Source organism: Suncus etruscus, chromosome 3 (assembly GCF_024139225.1).
Source record: "Suncus etruscus isolate mSunEtr1 chromosome 3, mSunEtr1.pri.cur, whole genome shotgun sequence".
In the NCBI taxonomy this organism is placed as follows: domain Eukaryota; kingdom Metazoa; phylum Chordata; class Mammalia; order Eulipotyphla; family Soricidae; genus Suncus; species Suncus etruscus.
In genome coordinates, this window is record NC_064850.1 from 154,325,923 (window position 1) to 154,347,061 (window position 21,139).

Here is a 21,139-nt window from a genome sequence, read left to right on the forward strand (position 1 = left end):
GTTAAACAAAGATAGCTATTTTAACTTCTTAGGTAGAATTTGCTGCCTCAGTGATGTCAAAGGAACAACATACTCAGCCATCTGTATTGCAGTTTTTCTTTACCTTTGGGCACATTTAGCTTTGAAGAGGACGATGGGACAGAGTGATAACACAGTGGGTAAAGTGTCTGCCTTGCACACTGCCGACCCAGGTTCAATCCCTGGCATCCCATATGGTCCCCAAAGCCTGCCAGGAATGATTTTTTAGCACAGAGCCAAGAGTAATCTCTGAGCACCACTGGGTGTGGCCCCCAAAATCACAACAACAACCCAAAAAGATGAGGGTTAATATAAGCCATCTTGAAAAATCATTTTTAAATACCTTCTCCAGGGGTCAGAGAGGTTAAGGCACTTGCTTGACATGAGCTGCCATGAGCTGCGGCTGGGATACATACATAGGTTCAGATCTGGATCTCTCAAGCATAGATTCAGAGTGACCTCTGAGCACAGAGCCAGGCGTGGCTCCCAAACCAAACCAACCACAACTAAAATATCTCTAGTTTTAGCTGGAATAGTATTTCAAATGGTATTAAATGTTCCAGCATACAAGAAGCATTCTTCAAAGGGTACAAAAATATTGTCTCAAAACTCATAGCCAAAGAAAGGCTCACACAATTTCTGCAGCTTGGCAAAGGTGCATGAGATGGGCTCTTATTATCATGTATGTCCTGTTGCAGTTTAGGGGTGCTCAACTACTAGATAGTTCTGTTGCAGGTATATGGGGCATGGTGGTGGCAGGTAATGTATTTCTAATAAAATTTAAGAAGATATTGGCTGGCCCTAAAGTAGCCCAAAGGAATCAAGACCACATTACTTTTTTTTGTGGCTTTTGTGTCACACCCGGCAGTGCTCAGGGGTTATTCCTGGCTCCACGCTCAGAAATTGCTCCTGGCAGGCACGGGGGACCATATGGGACGCCGGGATTCGAACCGATGACCTTCTGCATGAAAGGCAGACACCTTACCTCCATGCTATCTCTCCGGCCCCAAGACCACATTACTTTGACATGCAAATCCTGAGTTCTTTGGAGAGACTGAAATACCATCCAGATGCGGAAATCCAAGGCCCCCACCAGAGAAGGGTGGAACTTGCAAAAAAAAAGAAGCTAAGGAAAAAATCTGAGATTATGAAAAGACTATCTACAGGGGGTTGAGCAGTAGCACAGTGGGAGGGCTTTTGCTTTGCATGCAGCCACCTGGGTTTTATCCTCAGCATTCATATGGTCTCTGAATTGATTATGAAAAGACCATCAATGGTGCTATGAATGAGATTATAGTAAAACCTCCATCCGTTCAAGGCTCTCTTATGATAATGCCAGTATTAATTTTTATGTATGCAAACTCAAGGAGAAAAAGAAACATTTGGAGGAATTGTATAAAAACTTCCAAAATCATTTGGTGCTTGCTCTTCAATTCCATGTTCATTGAAGCTATTCCTATGTCTAAATAAAGAGAACTGAAGTTTTGAGAGTACGCAGAGTAAAATCTCAGCCTTCTTTCACAAGTATTTATTGGAGTACCATATGGAGAGAGAAAAAACCAAAATACAACTTGTCTAGTTGGTAAATAGCAGTTCCAACATTTTGTTTACTATACTCCTTGACTCACTAAAAATGTTGCATGGTCCCATTGAATTTGCTCACTTAGAAAATATTTTAAAATAGCTATTATATTATTTTATTTTTCATGCAAGTTATTTCACCCAGGAACAGTGTGGAACATATGCAGAATCAGATATCTGTAGAGCTTTGAAAATGATGAACTTAATTCTTTTTATTCTTGTTTTTGTTTGTTTGTTTATTTTTGTTGTTGTTTTGGGGTCACATCTGGCAGTGCTCAGAGGTTACTCCTTGCTCTATGCTCAGAAATTGCTCCTGGCAGGCTCGGGGGACCATAAGGGATGCCGGGATTCAAACCACTGTCCTTCTGCATGCAAGGCAAATGCCCTATCTCCATGCTATCTCTCCAGCCCTGAACTTATTTCTTTTTCTTAAATTATTATTATTATTATTTTGCATTTGGGTCACACCTGGAGGTATTCAGAGCTTACTCCAGGCTCTGAACTCAGGGATCACTCTTGGTGGGCACAGGGGGATTATATGGGGGTACTTTGGATGGAATCAGAATAAGCTGTGTACAAGGTAAGGAGTCTATCTGCTGTAGTTTCTCTAGCGCCTGAAAAGAGATGAACTTGTGTGTGTGTGTGTGTGTGTGTGTGTGTGTGTGCGCGCGTGTGTGTGTTTGGGTCACACCCAGCAGTGCTCAGGGGTTATTCCTGGCTCCACGCTCAGAAATTGCTCCTGGCAGGCACGAGGGACCATATGGGACACCGGGATTCGAACCGATGACCTTCTGCATGAAAGGCAAACGCCTTACCTCCATGCTATTTCTCCAGCCCCAAGAGATGAACTTTTAAGTATCATTTCAAACTGTTTGGATATCAATTTGGATGATTTTTAACTTTTTTTTTTTTTTAATTTTTATGGAGTCAGATTCCAATCTATGGTCTCACATATGCAAGAAATGCTGAGCAACATTTCTGTCCTTTGGAAAATATTCTTTGAATGCAACTTTTAAGTAAAATGAGTATCTTTTGCTTAAACAAAAGATACAAAGAAATATATCTTAGCTACAAGCACACAATAGATGCTTAATAAATTCGACTTCTCTTTCAAACTTCTGCTTTGAGTAATTTTCTAGGGAAAGTGGATAAGTGATGCACTAAGTCATTATAGAAAAAAGGCAAATTAGTATTAATTTGGGTTAGATGTATTAATTTGGATTTGATGGTGAATAGTTCATACCAAAATGTGAGAACTTTATATCCTGTCCATTAGAATTTACATAAATGGGAAAAATCCTTGGAATTCTAAACTTTAGGTTGCCTGTCTACTTCAGCACAATGTTGGTTCTTATAACTATACTATTATGACAATACTTAGAAATCAAACGATCGGGCCCGAAGAGATAGCACAGCAGCGTTTGCCTTGCAAGCAGCCGATCCAGGACCAAAGGTGGTTGGTTCGAATCCCGGTGTCCCATATGGTCCCCAGTGCCTGCCAGGAGCTATTTCTGAACAGACAGCCAGGAGTCACCCCTGAGCAATGCCGGGTGTGGCCCAAAAACAAAAACAAAACAAACAAACAAAAAAATCAGACGATCTTACATGACTAGATCTTACTAAGGGGTCAGTTTTTCTACATCAACTCTATTAAGTGATCACTAAACATATCAATATATCACTAAACATAAACATATTGAACATTTTGACTTATTGAAAAAAATATTAGGATAGCCATTAAGACCAACTCAAAGTGCAGGAGATCGAAAGTGTCCTAGCTTTCAAGGAGATAGAATGAGACAGAATTTAAGTAAAACTGGAGGTTGTTATATCCATCACTGTACCTACCAAGAAAAACTGTTTCTTTCTGGACAGTGTAATTCTAAGATTACAAGTATATGGATACATTTCATGGACTATGAAATGATACATCAGTTTTTAAAGATTTAAGACTATGGGCCAGAGAGATGGCACAGTGGTGGGGCGTTTGCCTTGCAAGCGGCTGACCCAGGACCAAAGAAAGGTGGTTCGAATCCCATATGGCATCCCATATTGCCCACAGTGGCGGCCTGGAACGATTTCTGAGCACAGAGCCAGGAGTAACCCCTGAATGCTGCCTGGTGTGGCTGGGCCCCCCGCCAAAATAAAGAAAGAAATTTAAGATATGCCTATTAACATTTTTTGGTTTTTGGGCCACACCTGGCGGTGCTCAGGGGTTACTCCTGGCTGTCTGCTCAGAAGTAGCTCCTGGCAGGCACGGGGGACCATATGGGACACCGGGATTCGAACCAACCACCTTTGGTCCTGGATTGGCTGCTTGCAAGGCAAACGTCGCTGTGCTATCTCTCCGGGCCCCTATTAACATTTTTTAATCAATGTCAACAGTTGTCAATCTCGTGGTTGGGACGCTTTTAGAGCAAACCCTTCAAAGATAACACCCTTCAAAAATAAATAAACATAAAATTACAGATGTTACGAATTCTAAAATAAATAAATAAATAAATAAATAAATAAATAAATAAATAAATGAATGTTTGAATTCTTAGGAAATTGCCACTCTCAGGAGCCTCCAGAAACCTGCCCTTGAAAGGCCAGCCCTGGCTTGACAGCAATGCGCAGTTAGGACAGAGACCGAAAGGAAGGACGGACGGGAGTGAAAAGTGACGGCTTCAATTTGTCCATTTCTACCGGCTTTTTCTTTTTTTTTTTTTTCTTGCCCCTCCCACGCGGTTGCATTTTTGTTGTTGTTGTTTTTGGCAACTTGCGACAGTTTTCTCGCGATTGCGGGCACGCTTCTAACGTCCTCGAGAGGCCGTCCCGGACGATGACGTCAGGTTCCCGCCCGCGACCAATCACAGGGCTGCTTTTCAGGGAAAGTCCGGGGGGGGGGGAGAGAGCGAGAGCGAGCGGCGTGAGGCTCTGGTGCGCGTGCGCGAAATCTCCTCGTGGCGATATAAACATGGCTGGCGTGCCCGCGCGGTGGGGCAAGTGTGCGGCGCGTGGAAAGTGGGGGACGCTCGGGGCTTTCCAGTTTGGGGGGAGTTTCTGACGAGGGAGCAGCCGTGGTGACGCCCTTCCGGGGGGCCGGGCCGCTGCCGCCGCTGCTGCTGCGGAACCGGCGGCTGAGAGGGCGCACGTGTGGGCGCTCCCGTGAGGGGGAACAAGCCACGAGCGGTCCGGTCAGGACCAGTCCGGTTCAACTAGGACCAGTCGGGGCCAGTCAAGTCCAGTCGGGTCCGGTCAGATCCAGTCGGGGCCAGTGAGAACCAGTCAGTCGGGGCCAGCCCGGTGCAGCGATGCTGCGGAGCCCGAAGCGCTGCGGAGCACCGGGCCGCCGTCTCCCGTCGCTCGCGCCCCTCGCTCGGCCGTGCTGAAGCCGCCCGAGGGATGCCCGCCGGCCTCCCGCAGCCCCCGCCCGCCGTCAGCGCCCCCGGGAGCGCGAGCATGGCCCCCGCCGGCCCGCCGCTGCCCGGGTGCCGGCCCGAGGGCGCCCGCCCGGCCCCGGGCGCCGCCGCCGCCGCCGCCGCCGCCGCCAAGGCTCCGCCCGCGCGCGCCCCCCTGGGCCCTCTGGGGGTGACCCAGGTGGCGCCCCCGCTCGCCGGCGGCCCCCAGGTCGTCGCCGTGAAAGCCCCCGGCGCCGCCCTCCAGCTGCCCGCGGGCCTGCAGCTGCCTCCAGGTAGGTTCCTGGGGCTCGCCGGGCGGCTTCTCCATCCCTCCAGCTCAACCCGGGATAGAACCCGGGGGCCCCTTCGCACCCCGCACTGTGCCCCGCCGCCTTGGGTCAGGTCGGACATCAGACGTTGTCTACTGGCATTTCCTTTCTTTCTTTCTTTCTTTCTTTCTTTCTTTCTTTCTTTCTTTCTTTCTTTCTTTCTTTCTTTCTTTCTTTCTTTCTTTCTTTCTTTCTTTCTTTCTTTCTCTTTTTAAAAATATAAATCTTAACCATTTTCTTTTCGGTTTGGGAGTCCCACCCGGCGGCGCTCAGGGTGTCCTCCTGGCTCTGCGCTCAGAGATCGCTCCTGGTAGACTTGGGGGGACCCATATGGGATGGCCGGATTCGAATCACCGTCCTTCTGGGTGCAAGGCAAACGCCCAACTTCTATGCTATCTCTCCAGCCCCCATAAATCTTGACTCAAGCACCCTGATGACAAACACGTTTGTAGGTGGGTTTCAGTTATTCACAGAACACCCCCCCATCACCATCACCATCACCGGTGCAACATTCCCATCACCAATGCTCCCCCCCAATCTCTCTCCTCCCTCACCCCCTGCCTGTATTGGCGACAGGCATTCTACTTCTCTCATTCCTGAACATTGTCATGGGAGTTGTTACTGCAGTTCACCACTCTTGGTGGTGGGGTGAGCTACTCTACTGTCATGTTCTAGTTCTAGGCAATAAAATGCTAGAGAGCTCCTTGGAGGCACTGACCCTAGCCTAGGAGAGGCCTGGATTTTACGAAGAGCATGAAGCAATGTCTATACAGACACCCCCACTTTCAAGGATGCGGGGGTGCAGGGGTTAGAGCGTGGTTTTGAGACGTTCTTGTGTGCCAGGACAGGACGAAATGTACTAGTAAGAGAACCCCAAGAAGTTGGCAGCCGGGCTGGGATGCTGCTTTGCTTGCTCCCTCCATCATCTGATCTGCACTTTCTGGTGCAACTTTCTGGTAGAGTCCCGCGGAGGTTGCCAGTGCCGACGTTGGCCAGTTGATGGGCGCCATAGGTTTGATGGATTGTTTGATTTGAAACGGAATGCATTCTTGCAACTTTGTCGAGGGCAACCTGTTATACCCAGGTGGGTTTTTTTTTTCTCTTTTTTTTTTGGTTTTTGGGTCACACCCAGTGTTGCTCAGGGGTTACTCCTGGCTGTCTGCTCAGAAATAGCTCCTGGCAGGCACGGGGGACCATATGGGACACCGGGATTCGAACCAACCACCTTAGGTCCTGGATTGGCTGCTTGCAAGGCAAACACCTCTGTGCTATCTCTCCGGGCCCTTTTTTTTTTTTTTTTTTTTTTCTTTTTCTTTCTTCTGTTGGGTTATTTTCTATGTGTTACCCAGCAGTTTGGCTTCGTGATCATTTATTTCCGTGGAGCTGCAGCAGCCCGTTTTACATTGTTTTTCGGCATTCTGGTTTGAAAGTAGTTTTGAATGTGTTTGAATTAAATGACCCTCCCTGCCCCTAATTTGTTTAATAGGAAATTTCAGTCTAAAGTGACGTTGTTTAGAAAGTTAAAAAAAAAAAAACACCTGATACATGAATTGCTGTGGCTAGTGAAAACCTGGCCCTTGAATGGAAACTGAGTACTTTGTATCTATTTTAAATCTTTTGTTTGTTATACTAGGTCATTGAAAAATGTGCCTCAGGGTAAGTAGTTGTACCTGTCAAAGGGAATTTAAATTCAGGTCTAATTCTTTCTGCTGCAATACTTATCCTTTCATTTGAGTGTGTAATAGACTTCATTGAATGGTCCTTAGAGGTGATTTACAGGATTTTAGGCGATTAACTTTTTTGTTTCCTCTTTTGCTTTGTTGGGCTACACACCGTAGTGGTACTCTGGGTTTACTCCTGCTGGCTCCGCTGTGGGGGTGGGGTAGGGTGGGGGTGGGGACGAACATGTGGGATGTTGGGGATCCAATGCGGGTCGGTCGCATGCAAGGCAAATACCTTTCCCCTATTGCTATCACTCCGACCCCGATTTGCCCAATTTTTATACGCTAAGATACCAAAACTGAAACTTGCCCTATCTACACACCAAGTTTTATGCCGTTTGCAGGGGGGAAACTCCAAAGAGGCATCAATTGCCTTCAGGAATTGTAGATTGTAGAATTGTAGAATGGTGATGGGGGAGCTTTGGCAAGATCTGATGGGTGACTGAAGAACAAACTAACACCTTTGTGCATTTATTGTTGGAAAGATACTTAGTTGTGGGGGATGAAATGGAAACATTAGTTAAAGAGACTTTTAGAAAGGTGGGCCTGGAGAGATAGCTAGTATAGCGGTTAAGGCATGGCTGACCTGGTGCCTGAACTTCGAGGACTGAACTCTGAACTCCTGGATGTGACACAAAACCTAATTAAAATTTTTTTTAATGTTCTAAATTTTGGGCCCGGAGAGATAGCACAGCGGCAAGTTTGCCTTGCAAACAACCGATCCAGGACCAAAGGTGGTTGGTTCGAATCCCGGTGTCCCATATGGTCCCCCGTGCCTGCCAGCAGCTATTTCTGAGCAGACAACCAGGAGTAACCCCTGAGCCTCGCCGGGTGTGACCCAAAAACCAGAACAAAGAAAACAAAACAAAAGTTCTAAATTTTATGCCACTTATATGTTGATGATTAGCAATTTAATATTCAAGGATGCATAAACTGTATAGCAATCAGTTTTTTTCTTTTCCAAGACTGTATTTTATTTAGAAAAAAATTTAAGAAGGGATGATTTTCATCCAGTGATGTTCAAGTGTCATGTCTGGCAGTAGGGCTTGTTGGCGGGCAAGACAGCAACTATCTTCTGCTTTCTTCTGCTCCAGTAATGAATACTTTAAGTGATTTCTCTCTACTTAATAATTACCTTAATAAAGATTCTGAGTTAGCGCTATTTATGACATAAAAGAAATCAAATTCTTGCTTAAGTGCCAAAAGAGAAGTTGAATATGAAAAACAATAAGAGCCATGGGTTGGGTTGAACTCTCACATGTTTATAAGAGAAAGACATAAGGTATAGAACAGTGGTTAAGGGGCCTGTTTTGCAAGCAGCTGGCCTGGATTTGATTCCTGGAACTCTATATTATCCCCTGGGCCTGCCAAGAGTGACCCTTAGTACAGAACCCACTATTTTCTTATACATATGTAAAAACAGTTTTGTCTAGGGAGAAAGGTCTGGAAATACTTAAGGGAGGGCATTGTAAGAGAATGAAGAAACTATAGTGAAGCTCTGCAATTACTTTTATGTCTATGTCGAATATTTTTGGTATTCTCTTTAGGTTTTTTTTGTTTGTTTTGGGGCCACACTGGCACTTGTCAGGGTTTACTCCTTGCTTTGTGTCAGGGATCATTTCTGGCAGACTTAGGGGACTATGAGGTATACTGGGGATCAAATTCTGGTTAGATCAGATCCTGGCTGGCCATGTACAAGGTGAGCGCCCTACCCAAAGTACAATTGCTCCAGTTGAGTTTTTTTTGGTTTATTTGTTTGTTTTTTGTTTTTTTGGTCCCACCTGGCAGTGTTCAGGGGTTACTCACCCCTGGCAGGCACGGGGGACCATGTGGGATGCCCGGATTCGGGATTCTAACCACCGTCCTTCTGCATGCAAAGAAAACGCATTACCTCCATGCTATCTCTCTGCCCCCAGTTAAGTTTTATTTTATTTTTTTTTTTTTTGGTTTTTGGGCCACACCCGATAATGCTCAGGGGTTACTCCTGGCTATGTGCTCAGAAGTTGCTCCTGGCTTGGGGGACCATATGGGACACCGGGGGATCGAACCGCGGTCTGTCCAAGGTTAGCGCAGGCAAGGCAGGCACCTTACCTTTAGCGCCACCGCCCGGCCCCAAGTTTTATTTTTTAATAAACATGTCAGATTCCAGGTCAGACTATGGTTCTGTTTTGATAGTATCTCTTCTGTCACTTGAACAAGGATTTGATTTCTTTTATGTGATAAACTGTGTTAAGTTCTATTCGATGGTCATACCATATAGAAGTTTGTCAAAGTGAAGTATTTGATGTTCTTTTTTTTTTTTGGGCCACACCCGGCGGTGCTCAGGGGTTACTCCTGGCTGTCTGCTCAGAAATAGCTCCTGGCAGGCACGGGGGACCATATGGGACACCGGGTCTCAAACCAACCACCTTAGGTCCTGGATCGGCTGCTTGCAAGGCAAACGCCGCTATGCTATCTCTCCGGGTATTTGATGTTCTTTTATATAAATTCCTTCATTCATAGAATTTACATCTTTTCCAATTCCTTAAGTCAGCCCTTGTTTTCACACCCAGCCTTTATTGTAAAATGATTAGCACTTGATCATTAGCTTTTATGTGACTTGATGACATGAGAGGCTTTTTTTTTGTTTTTCAGTGCTCACTATATGCTGTTTGGATTTTTTTTTTTTTGGGCCACACCCATTTGACGCTCAGGGGTTACTCCTGGCTATGTGCTCAGAAATCGTCCCTGGCTTAGGTGGACCATATGGGACACCGGGGGATCGAACCGCGGTCCGTCCTACGCTAGCGCTTGCAAGGCAGACACCTTACCTCTAGCACCACCTTCCCGGCCCCGCTGTTTGGATTTCAAAGGTGATCAGTATCAATTGCAGTGCTGACTGGTGATTGCCAATAGTTTTTTTTTTTTTTTTTAGGCCACATCCAAGAGTGCTTAGGGGTTACGTTACTCCTGGCTGTGTGCTCAGAAAACTCCTGGCAGATTGGGATGCTGGGGATCGAACCTGGGTCCATCCCAGGTCAGCCACATGGTCCTGAATCGGCTGCTTGCAAGGCAAACACCACTGTGCTTATCTCTCCGGCCCCTCATGCTGCTCTTTTTTAAGGCTAGGTTAGATTTCTCCTGTTACATATTCTCAATTATATAACTCTACTTAGTACTTTAGTACTTTCAGACTGTTGTTAACTGTGCTCTCCCCATTTTTTGTTTTGCTCTTTGGGGGGCCATAACCAGTGGTGCTCAGGGACTATTCCTGGTGGTGTCTGATGGTGTTTAAAGATAGAACCGACCAGTTATTCCCAGACCCTTTGCAGTCCTGCGACTATGGCACACCCAGCCACTCAGCGGATTCTGAGGAAAAGCTCCCACCAGGAGATGCTTTCCACCTCCATGGCAAAGGAGACTCCAACAAGCTGAGGGGCAAGATGTCCTCCTATGCCATCTTCATGCAGACATGCCACAAGGAGCACAAGAACTACCCGGACTCCACGGTCAACTTTGCCGAATTCTCCAAGAAGTGCTCCAAGAGATGCAAAGAAGAAGATGCGAAGAGAAGTCCAAGTTTGAGGACATGGCCAAGAGTGACAAGGCCCGTTATGACAGGGAGATGAAGAATTACGTGCGGGCCAAAGTAGACAATAAGTCGAAGGGCAAGAAGAAAGACCCCCAGTGTGCCCCAAAGGCCCTCATCTGCCTTCTTCCTGTTTTGCCCAAAGATAAAGAGCAAGCATTTGGCATGTTCATTGGGGATATGGCCAAAAAATTGGGGGAGATGTGGTCTGAGCAATCAACCAAGGATAAACAGCCTTCTGAGCAGAAAGTGGTGAAAAGGAGAAATACGAAAAGGATATTGCTGCATACCGTGCCTAAGGCAAACATGAAGTAAGAAGGAAGAGTCCTGATAGGCCTACAGGTTCAAAGAAGAAGAATGAACCAGAAGATGATAAAGACATGAGGAGGAAGAAGAGGAAGATGAGGAAGAGGTAGAAGAAGAAGGTAGAGGAAGAGGCAGAAGACGAAGAATAAATGGCTATTCTGTAATGATATGGATGGGGTGTGTGTGCTCAGGCAATTGTTTTATTAAAATGTCAATTCAAGTGTAGCTCAGTATTAACTTCAGTATAAAAACTGTACAGATTTTTGTTTAGCTGATAAAATTCTTTATAGAGAAAATACTTTTTTAAAAAATGCAGGTTGTAGCTTTTTGAGGGGCGAGATGTAAAAGCTTCTGATGTTGAATGCTTCTAAATATGTAATGGTTTCCTTAATTTCTTGACTTGTATATAGTAAGACAACATTTTTGTAGGAACTAGTATGATAGGAAATTTTGGGTTATTTTAGAGTGTTGCATTTTGTTTTTTAAAACTTTTTTTTTTTTTTTTTTTTTTTTTTGGTTTTTGGGCCACACCCTGTGACGCTCAGGGGTTACTCCTGGCTATGCACTCAGAAGTTGCTCCTGGCTTCTTGGGGGACCATATGGGATGCCGGGGGATCGAACCGCAGTCCGTCCTAGGCTAGCGCAGGCAAGGCAGGCACCTTACCTCCAGCGCCACCGCCCGGCCCCTTTTTTTTTTTTTTTTGGCCACATCCGGTGTTGCTCAGGGGTGACTCCTGGCTGTCTGCTCAGAAATTGCTCCTGGCAGGCACGGGGGTGGGGAGGGGCGGGGGGGGGGGGACACGAACACGGACCATATGGGACACCGGGATTCGAACCAACCACCTTTGGTCCTGGATCGGCTGCTTGCAAGGCAAACACTACTGTGCTATTATCTCTCCGGACCCTTTAAAACATTTTGTAATAAAAGTATGTATATTAAAAAAAAAGATAGAACCATAATAGAACCTTTGCCTCCAGCAATCAAAGTATAAACTCAGCCTGTTGCTTTTTCTTCACCCAGACTCCATTTTGAATGCAAGTTTTACAAGTTAGGACTCTGGCAGACTTTTATTTTATTATTATTGTTGTTATTATTAACCCTAGGCTTAGTGAAATATTGACTCCGAGAAGGCACCTACATATTTGAAATCATCCCTAAATATAGTATAGGAGTGTAGGTGCATATAGTTTAAATCCACAGGGAATTTTGGGAATCATTACCTATTGGAGTTTGTTCTATTAAATGAGACAACATAGAGCCAGAGAGATAGCTAAAAGGTTTGGAAAATGTACTTTGCATGTGGGAGGTTTGGATTGGTCCTTACCAGTCCATCCCATAGTTTGCAGTATAGTTTTGCAATATAGTTTGCACATAGTTTGCAATATGGTTACTTAAGGGGCATCGTACATTTCTCTTTACCTCCTTTCAGCACCCAGTTCTTGTTTAGCATGATCATTTCTAGCTATATTGTCATAGATGTCCTTCGCTACCCTAACTGTATTCCCCTGCTCTATATGGCAAGTCTCTAACCATGATTCAGTCTTCCTGGCCTTCATATCTCTTGTCTTTGGGTATTATTACTATATAGTTTTTTATATCCCACAAATGAGTGCATTTTGTCTATCCTTATTCCTCTGACTCATTTCACTCAGCATTAACTCAATTCGCTCAGTAGTAACCCTCCTTATCTATCCATGTATAAACAAATTTTATGACTTCAAACAGCTGCATAATATTCCAGTCTGTAGATGTACCACAGTTTCTTTAGCCATTCATTTGTTTTCAGACACTTGGGTTGTTTCTGGATTCTGACTATTGTGAATAGTGCTGCAATGAATATAGGAGTGCAGAGGACATCTCTGCATTGTGTTTTTTGTTCCTTGGGGTATATTCTCAGGAGTGGTATTACTAAGTCATATGGGAATTCAATTTCTTGTATTTTGAGGAATGTCCTTATTGTTTTCCAAAAAGCTGAAACAATGTACATTCTCACTAGCAGTGAATGAGAGTCTCATTCTACTTTTATGCCAGCACTGTTCTTGCTCCTGTTGTGTGCCAGTGTCTGGTCTGAGGTGACATCACATTGTAGTTTTGATTTGCTTCTCCCTTAGAGCAGAAATGAATGAACTGGAAACCCAAAAACCAATCCAAAAGATCAATGAAAGCAAGAGTTGATTTTTTTGAAAAATAAACAAGGTAGATAAACCACTAGTTAAACTCACATAAGAGAGAAAAACTAATAAACTGAATCTGTATTTCTTCTTTGAAATATTGTTCATTTCTCTCCCCATTTTTTTGATGGGGCTAGGTGTCTTTTTTTTCTTATTAAGCTCTACTGGAGCCTTAAGTATTTTAGATATTAGCCCCTGATCAGGTGGGTATCGGGTAATAGTTTCTCCCATTGTATGGGTGATCTTTGTATTCTAGTCCTCATTTGCATTGTGGTGCAGAATCTTCTTAATTTCTGTTGTCCCATTTGTTTAGCTCTACTTTCATTTTATTGGTCGCTAGTTTTTCAGCCTTGACGATACCTTTAGCTTCAGTGTCATGGAGAGTTCTGCCTATGTTTTCCTGAAACCTTATGGTTTCAGGTCTGATATCAAGGTCTTTTATTTATTTAGATTTTACATTAGTGCATGGTATCAGGAAGAGAGTTTGAGATCAGTTCTTGCATATAGTGGACCAAGTTTCCCAGCACCTCTAGTTGAAGAGGCAGGTCTTGCTCCACTTGATATTTTTTGCTCCTTCATCAAAAATCGACTTATCACATACCTAGGGATCTGTCTCGGGATATTCAATTCTATCCCACTGATCTGAGATTCTGTCTCTATTCCATTCCATGCCATTTTAATTTCTACTGCTTTGTAGTACAGTTTGAAGGTGGGAAAGGTGATGCCTTTCCCCAAGGATCTTCTTTCCCCAAGATTTGCTTTAATATTTCTTGGAGTTTTATTCTTTTTTTTATTTTATTTTTTTGATTTTTGGTTTTTGGGTCACACCCAGCCATGCTCAGGGGTTACTCCTGGCTCTATTCTCAGAAATCCTGGCAGGCTCAGGGGACCATATTGGGATGGCAGGACCATCCTTCTGCATGCAAGGCAAACGCCTTACCTCCGTGCTATCTCTCCACCTAGGAGGTTCTATTTGAATTTCAGGAGTATTTGATGCATTTTTTTGAGAAAGGTCTTGGGTATCTTATAGGAACTGCATTGAATATGTACAATGCTGTAAAATGCTTAACATTTTAATGTTAATTTACCAAATCCATGGGGAGGCTGTTGTGTATTCATTTTCTCTGTCCTCTTAATTCTTGAAGTAATGTTTAATAGTTTTCTTTGTATAGGTCTTTCACTCTTTAGTTAAGTTGATTTTGAGGTACTTGGTTTTCTGAGGCACAATTGGAAATGAGATTTTATTTATTATTTATTTTTTTTGGTTTTTGGGCCACACCCGTTTGACGCTCAGGGGTTACTCCTGGCTATGAGCTCAGAAATCGCCCCTGGCTTGGGGAGACCATATGGGACGCCGGGGGATCGAACTGGGGGATCGAACTGCGGTCCGTCCTACGCTAGCGCTTGTAAGGCAGACACCTTACCTCTAGCGCCACCTTCCCGGCCCCGAGATTTTATTTTTATTTATTTATTTATTTATTTTTGGTTTTTGGGCCATACCCGGCGGTGCTCAGGGGTTACTCCTGGCTGTCTGCTCAGAAACAGCTCCTGGCAGGCACGGGGGACCATATGGCTGTGCTATCTCTCCGGGCCCCGAGATTTTATTTTTAAATGTCTCTTTCTTTACAATATTTGTATAGGAAAGCCACATACTTTTGTGTGTTAATTTTGTAGCCTGCCACTTTACTGTAGAGATCTAATTCTAGAAGCTTTTTTTGTGGCATATTTAGTGTGTTCTTAGTATACTGTTCTTTTGCAAATAGTGAGAGCTTAAATTCTTTTCTTTCTATCTGAACGCCCTTGATATCTTTTTATCTCCTAGTTGCTATGGCAAGTACTTCCAGTACTATATTGAATAGAAGTGGGCAACCTTGTCTTGAGATAGATCTTAGGGTAAAGGCTTTTAACTTTTCTCCATTGAGTATAATGTTTATTATAGGCTTGTGGTAAATGACTTTGACTATATTAGAGAAAGTTCCTTCAAATCCCACCTTGTTGAGAGTTTTTTTTTAAATCATGAATGGGTGCTGGATCTTGACAATGCTTTCTCTACATCATTGATATTGTCATGATTTTCATTTTTTCTTTTATTGATATGGTATGTAATATTGGTTGGCAATCATATGTTAAACCATCCTCACATCCCTTTTCTTTTTGTGGTGTCTGTGCCTGACTTTTGTATCAGCCAAATATATCCATACCATAGACATATGTATGTATAAACACATACATACATACACTAAGCTTTGTAGAAACTGGGAGTGTTTCTGTTTCTTCAGTTTCCCAGATGAGCTTGAGAAGGATTGGCAGTACGTGCTCTTTGAAGGTCTGAAAGAATTCATTAGTGAATCCATTTGGGACTGGACTTTCGTTTTTGGGAGGCCTTTTGATTACCAGTTCAATTTCCTTGATAGTGATAGGTCTGAAACAGACCATCTTGGTTCAAGCTTGGGAAGTTATAGGAGTCTAAAAATTTATCCATTTCTCTAGATTCTCTTATTTTGTAGCATAAAGTCTCTCAAAAATTTCTGTGGTGCCTGTTGTAATATTTCCCTCTTTCAAATTTTGTTTATTAGGGTTCTCTTTCTGTGTCTGAGTCTTGCTAGTGGTTTATTGATCTTGTTTATTTTTTTATTTTAATTATGACAACAAAGATGCAAAGAAAGAGGACAGGGTAAAGTTACAGTGGAAGCCCAATCACCCATAAACAGAATTCTCGGTAGTCCCATCGATGATATCCCAGCCTTGAACTTTCAGCCAAAGAACATTAAGAAAAACAAAACTGGGGCCGGGCGGTGGCGCTAATGGTAAGGTGCCTGCCTTGCCTGCGCTAGCCTCGGACGGACCGCGGTTCGATCCCCCGGCGTCCCATATGGTCCCCCAAGCCAGGAGCGACTTCTGAGCACATAGCCAGGAGTAACCCCTGAGCGTCACTGGGTGTGGCCCAAAACCCCAAAAAAAAAAAAAAAAAAAAAAGAAAAACAAAACTGAACCCATGTACAATACAATTACTTTGTCCCTCAAATCCCCAGTTGTAGTACATACTATTTCTTAGCAGCACACAATATAATCTAAAGACATTAGACTTATGTAACTCCTTAAACATTGAGGGCAAAGTACATTTCTCTAGTTCCATGCACATGCTTACTAGTTTAAGTTAACCTCAAAAGTTTTAGTGGGTTGTTTTTCTTAAGGATTGGAGTCAAGGGAACATAGTAAAAAACGGTGTTAAAGTGGCATTTGTTTGCATAGGCCCACCAAAATATAAGGGACATGGAAAGAAAAATTATGGTCTAAATACAAGGAGACCCTACCCCTGAAGTTTCCTGGCACAGGACTGACTCTAGGCTCCAGGCAAACTAGTTTGTCCAATTCAAGTCAATACACCTCCATTCCTCACATAGTCTCTGTTGTTGGTATCATGCTTCTGTATTAAAGATCCTGGAGTCTGCATATTCTATATTGCAGTCAGGATGGTGCAGAGCCTCCTCTCGTTTCACCTCACACTTAAGGGGCACTAGAGAGAACCATGTCCTGTAGAGCAGGTCATTGTTGTTGTCAAGTCTTCTCAGTATAAACAGAAGTCTCTTTAGGAGGTCGATGTCAGACCCTTGGTAGTGTCTTTCCTGGTAGAGGACTGCTTCCAGTTGTTTCTATAGAAGACCTTGGATGTTTCGTAGATAGCTTGCCTGGTTCCGGCGTGAATGGAGGATGCCCATTCTTCTGAGGCCTGTGCCAGGTCATTATATCAATGTTCAGGGTGTAAGGTACATTGTACTGAGATTTATTAGATAAGAACTTATCTGTATGTATAGTGTTTTCCCATTTTAATGTGTCTATGCAAACAAGGATCAATGCCATGAAGCATTATTGGTGAATTGGGACAAGACCAGCAATTTCCATGACATAGTTCAATCATAGGCATCAAACTGAGGGACAGTTCCACCAACAATCCTTACTGAACAGCTTACAAAGAAAAGACAAAAAAAAAAAAAAGAAAAGAAAAGACAAGATGAAAAGTGGATAGAAACATCACGGTAGAAGAATATTTAGAGAGTTACAGCAGTTAAAGAAAATACCCATAAAATATTCAAAAGATATATGTGTTCAATATGTGTTCAACTTAAATTTATTTTTTTGCTGTTTTATTTTCTTCTTCTTGTCTGCTTTCAGCTCATTCTGTTTGTGTAATTTTTTAAGCTGTGCCCTGAAGTTATTTAGGTAAGCCCTTTTTTCCTTTCTGATGAATGCTTGCAAAGCTTACAAAGTTTCCTCTTAATACTGCTTTTGCTGTTACTCACAAATTTTGGTAGTTCCTGTCCTCATTCTCATTTGTTTCCAGGAATCTTGATTTTCTTTCTGACCGACTGGTTGTGCAGGGGTGAGCTTTGGCATTTCCAGGTGTTAAAGTTACTGTTTCTGTTTGTAATTTACTTCTACTCTTAATGCATTCTGGTCTGAGAAGATAATAGATACAATTTTTTTCCTCTTGATTTTAAGGAGGTATGTTTCTTGGCTCAGCATGTGGTCTATCTTGGAGAATGTCCCATGTATATTGGAGAGGAACAGTTATTCAACGTTTTGGTGATGAAAAGTCAAATATATATATATTTTATATATAGGAATTTTCATATATATAGTGTACATATAGTATATATATTCATATATATAATCCTATATATATATAGAAAAGTCTATATGAAAAGTCATGTATATATATATAAAGGAATATATAGGTATATATGTATGTATATATACATGCATGTGTGTATATGTATATGTGTGTGTATACACACACACACACACACATATATATATATATATATACATATATATATATATATATATATATATATATATATATATATATAACCCCTCTCTTCCATTTTGCCTCCAAAGCCAGTACATCTTTGAGTTTTATCTTGGTTGATCTATCAAGAGATGACAGAGCTGTGCTGAAGTCTATCACTATTATATTTTTTGGTTTTGTTTTGGTTTTGGGTCACACCTGGCAGTGCTCAGGGGTTACTCCTGGTTCTGTGCTCAGAAATAGCTCCTGGCAGGCACGTGGGGTTGGGGGACGGGCACCATATGGAATACCGGGATTCAAATCGCTGTTCTTTTTGGATTGGCTGTGTGCAATGCAAATGCCCTATCCTGTGCTATTTCTCTGCCCCCTCCAACTAACATTATGTTATCTTTCTTCAAGTCTATTAGCAGTTGTATTTTATTGGCCCAACTCTGGGTGCATATATGTTTAGTAGCATGATTTCTTCTGGATGCACATATCCCTTGATTGTTAAGAAATGACCTTCTCGGGGCCGGGCGGTGGCGCTGGAGGTAAGGTGCCTGCCTTACCTGCGCTAGCCTAGGAGACGGACCGCGGTTCGATCCCCCGGCGTCCCATATGGTCCCCCAAGCCAGGAGCGACTTCTGAGCGCATAGCCAGGAGTAACCCCTGAGCGTTACCGGGTGTGGCCCAAAAAAAACCAAAAAAAAAAAAAAAAAAAAAAAAAAAAAAAAAAAAAGAAATGACCTTCTCGGGCCCGGAGAGATAGCACAGCGGCGTTTGCCTTGCAAGCAGCTGATCCAGGACCAAAGGTGGTTGGTTCGAATCCCGGTGTCCCATATGGTCCCCCGTGCCTGCCAGGAGCTATTTCTGAGCAGACAGCCAGGAGTAACCCCTGAGCACCGTCGGGTGTAGCCCAAAAAAACAAAAAACAAAAAAAAAAAAAGAAAAAAAAGAAATGACCTTCTCTGTCTCTTATGACCTTTAGAGCCTTTTTGTTGCAAAGCTTTTCGTTTTTTTCCATATAGGCTACCATTTAATGTAACCCCAAAGTAGTGATATTTCGCTTTTCTTCCCTGATCTATAGCATCTATAGATCTATGTATGTATTTGCTATAACACATTTTTATCCATTTATTTTGGGGCTCTCTATTCTACTCCTATAGTACTCTATACTGTTCCATACTATTGATTAACTGATGTGATTTTTATTTCATTACCATACCAATTTACTTTGCTCTATAAACAATGTGGTTATGTAGAAAATGTGTTTTACTGCTTTAGGAATATCAACTGAGACTTGCATTTTTTTTTTTTTTTTTTTTGCCACATCCAGTGACGCTCAGGGGTTACTCCCAGCTTTGTGCTCAGAAATCGCTTCTGGCGGGGCCGGGCGGTGGCGCTAGAGGTAAGGTGCCTGCCTTGCCTGCGCTAGCCTAGGACGGACCGCGGTTCGATCCCCCGGTGTCCCATATGGTCCCCCAAGCCAGGAGCGACTTCTGAGCGCATAGCCAGGAGTAACCCCTGAGCGTCACCGGGTGTGGCCCAAAAACCAAAAAATCTCTTCTGGCTTGGGGACCATATGGGATACCAGTGATTGAATCCAGGTCCTTCCTGGGTTAGCCATGTGCAAGGCAAACACCATATCGCTGTGCTATCGCTCCGATCACTAGACTTGTAATATCTTAAATCACTTTGAAAAGTTTTTTCTTAGCTCTTTTAGTTGCTTTTTTCCTTTGAGGGTGAAAACATTTTCCTATATCATATTTAATAGTAGAAGTCATGAAATTTACAATTTACTAATTACTTTTCAGAGTATTTATAATCCTGAAAGAAATGGGAAAAGGAAGCATGGTGATTATGTTTCCTTTATTAGCTCAGAGGTCAATTATTTTTTTCTTTTAATTACAGGAACAGTTTTGATCAAAAGTAACAGTGGTCAATTGATGTTGGTATCTCCTCAGCAAGCTGTAACAAGAGCTGAGACAAGTAACATAACTTCAAGGCCAGCTGTACCAACAAGTAGTACTCAAACAGTCAAAATCTGTACAGTGCCGGTAATATAACTCTTTTTGTTTCATTTTGTAATTGCTATTTATGTATTTTTTAGTCATGCGATTGAAGAGAATTACTCTGCTCAGAAATTTTGTAGCTCTTAAGGGAATATTCAAAGAATTAGTTGCATCTCTGTTTGTTTGTTTTTGCCATACCCAGCAGTGTTCAGGGATTATTCCTGGTTCTGCAATTTGAATCATTGGAGGTGGGGGTGGGGTTCAGGGGACCATATCAGACACATGGGCTTTATCTTGAGTTGGCCACATGCAAGGCAAACACTCTACCCACAGTACTATTGCTCCTGTCTGGACTAATTGCATCTCTGAATGGAAAGAAAATAAACATTTAACTTTAATTTTACATTCATAAATCTATTTTCCTTTCTTCCTTCCCTCCCTCTTTCCCTTTATCCTTCCCTCCTTTCATACTTCCTTCCCTCCTTTCTTCCTTTCTTACCTCCTTCCAGTCCTCCATTCTTACTTCCTATTTTTCTTCCCTTTCCCTCCTTTCATTCCTTCCCTCCCTTTTTCCTTCGGTCATCCCTTCTTCCTGCTCTGTCATTTTCTCCTTCCTTTATTTCTTCCTTTCCTTCTTCTTTTGTTCCTTTTTTTTTTTTTTTTTGGTTTTTGGGTCACATCTGGCAGCGCTCAGGGGTTACTCCTGGCTCTATGCTCAGAAATCACTCCTGGCAGGCTCAGGGGACCATATGGGATGCCGGGATTCAAACCACCGACCTTCTGCATGAAAGGCAAACACCTTACCTCCATGCTGTCTCTTCGGCCCTTCTTTCGCTTCCTTCTTACCTTTTGTTTTTGGGTTATACCTGGCATTGCTCAGGGTTACTCTTGGGTCTCCACTCAGGCAGGAATCACTCCTAGTAACTTCAGGGGACCATATGGTATGCTAGGTATTGAATCTGGTTTGGCCATGTACAAGGTAAGCACTCTACCCACTATATTATCTCTCAGTTTTATTTCTCCTAATTTTGCTTTCATAGTCTTTCTAGGTATCTGAAGTACGTATTATGTGCAAGAGTTCTTATAAAAAAAGTATTATAACATTTTTTGTTTGTTTGTTTGTTTTTGGTCACACCCAGTGATGCTCAGGGGTACTTTTGGCTATGCACTCAGAAATCAGTCCTCGCTCAGGAGACTATACCGGGCACCGGGGATCCAACCTGGGTCAGCTACATGCAGGGCAAATGCCCTACCACTGTG

General features: G+C 43.0%; 2 protein-coding genes across 3 annotated transcripts in view; one reads left to right on the forward strand and one right to left on the reverse strand.

Moving 5' to 3' along the window:
• Positions 1-21,139, reverse strand: part of KCTD1 (potassium channel tetramerization domain containing 1) — an 802,770-nt gene that overhangs the window by 495,629 nt on the left and 286,002 nt on the right. The gene's annotated exons all lie outside the window — the stretch shown is intronic.
• The window catches only part of TAF4B (TATA-box binding protein associated factor 4b), a 111,590-nt gene continuing 95,437 nt past the window's right edge, over positions 4,987-21,139 (forward strand). Inside the window, exons 1-2 of the mRNA XM_049769555.1 lie at positions 4,987-5,275; positions 19,779-19,924. Coding sequence (XP_049625512.1) covers positions 4,987-5,275; positions 19,779-19,924 — 435 coding nt within the window. The remainder of the gene's footprint in view (positions 5,276-19,778; positions 19,925-21,139) is intronic.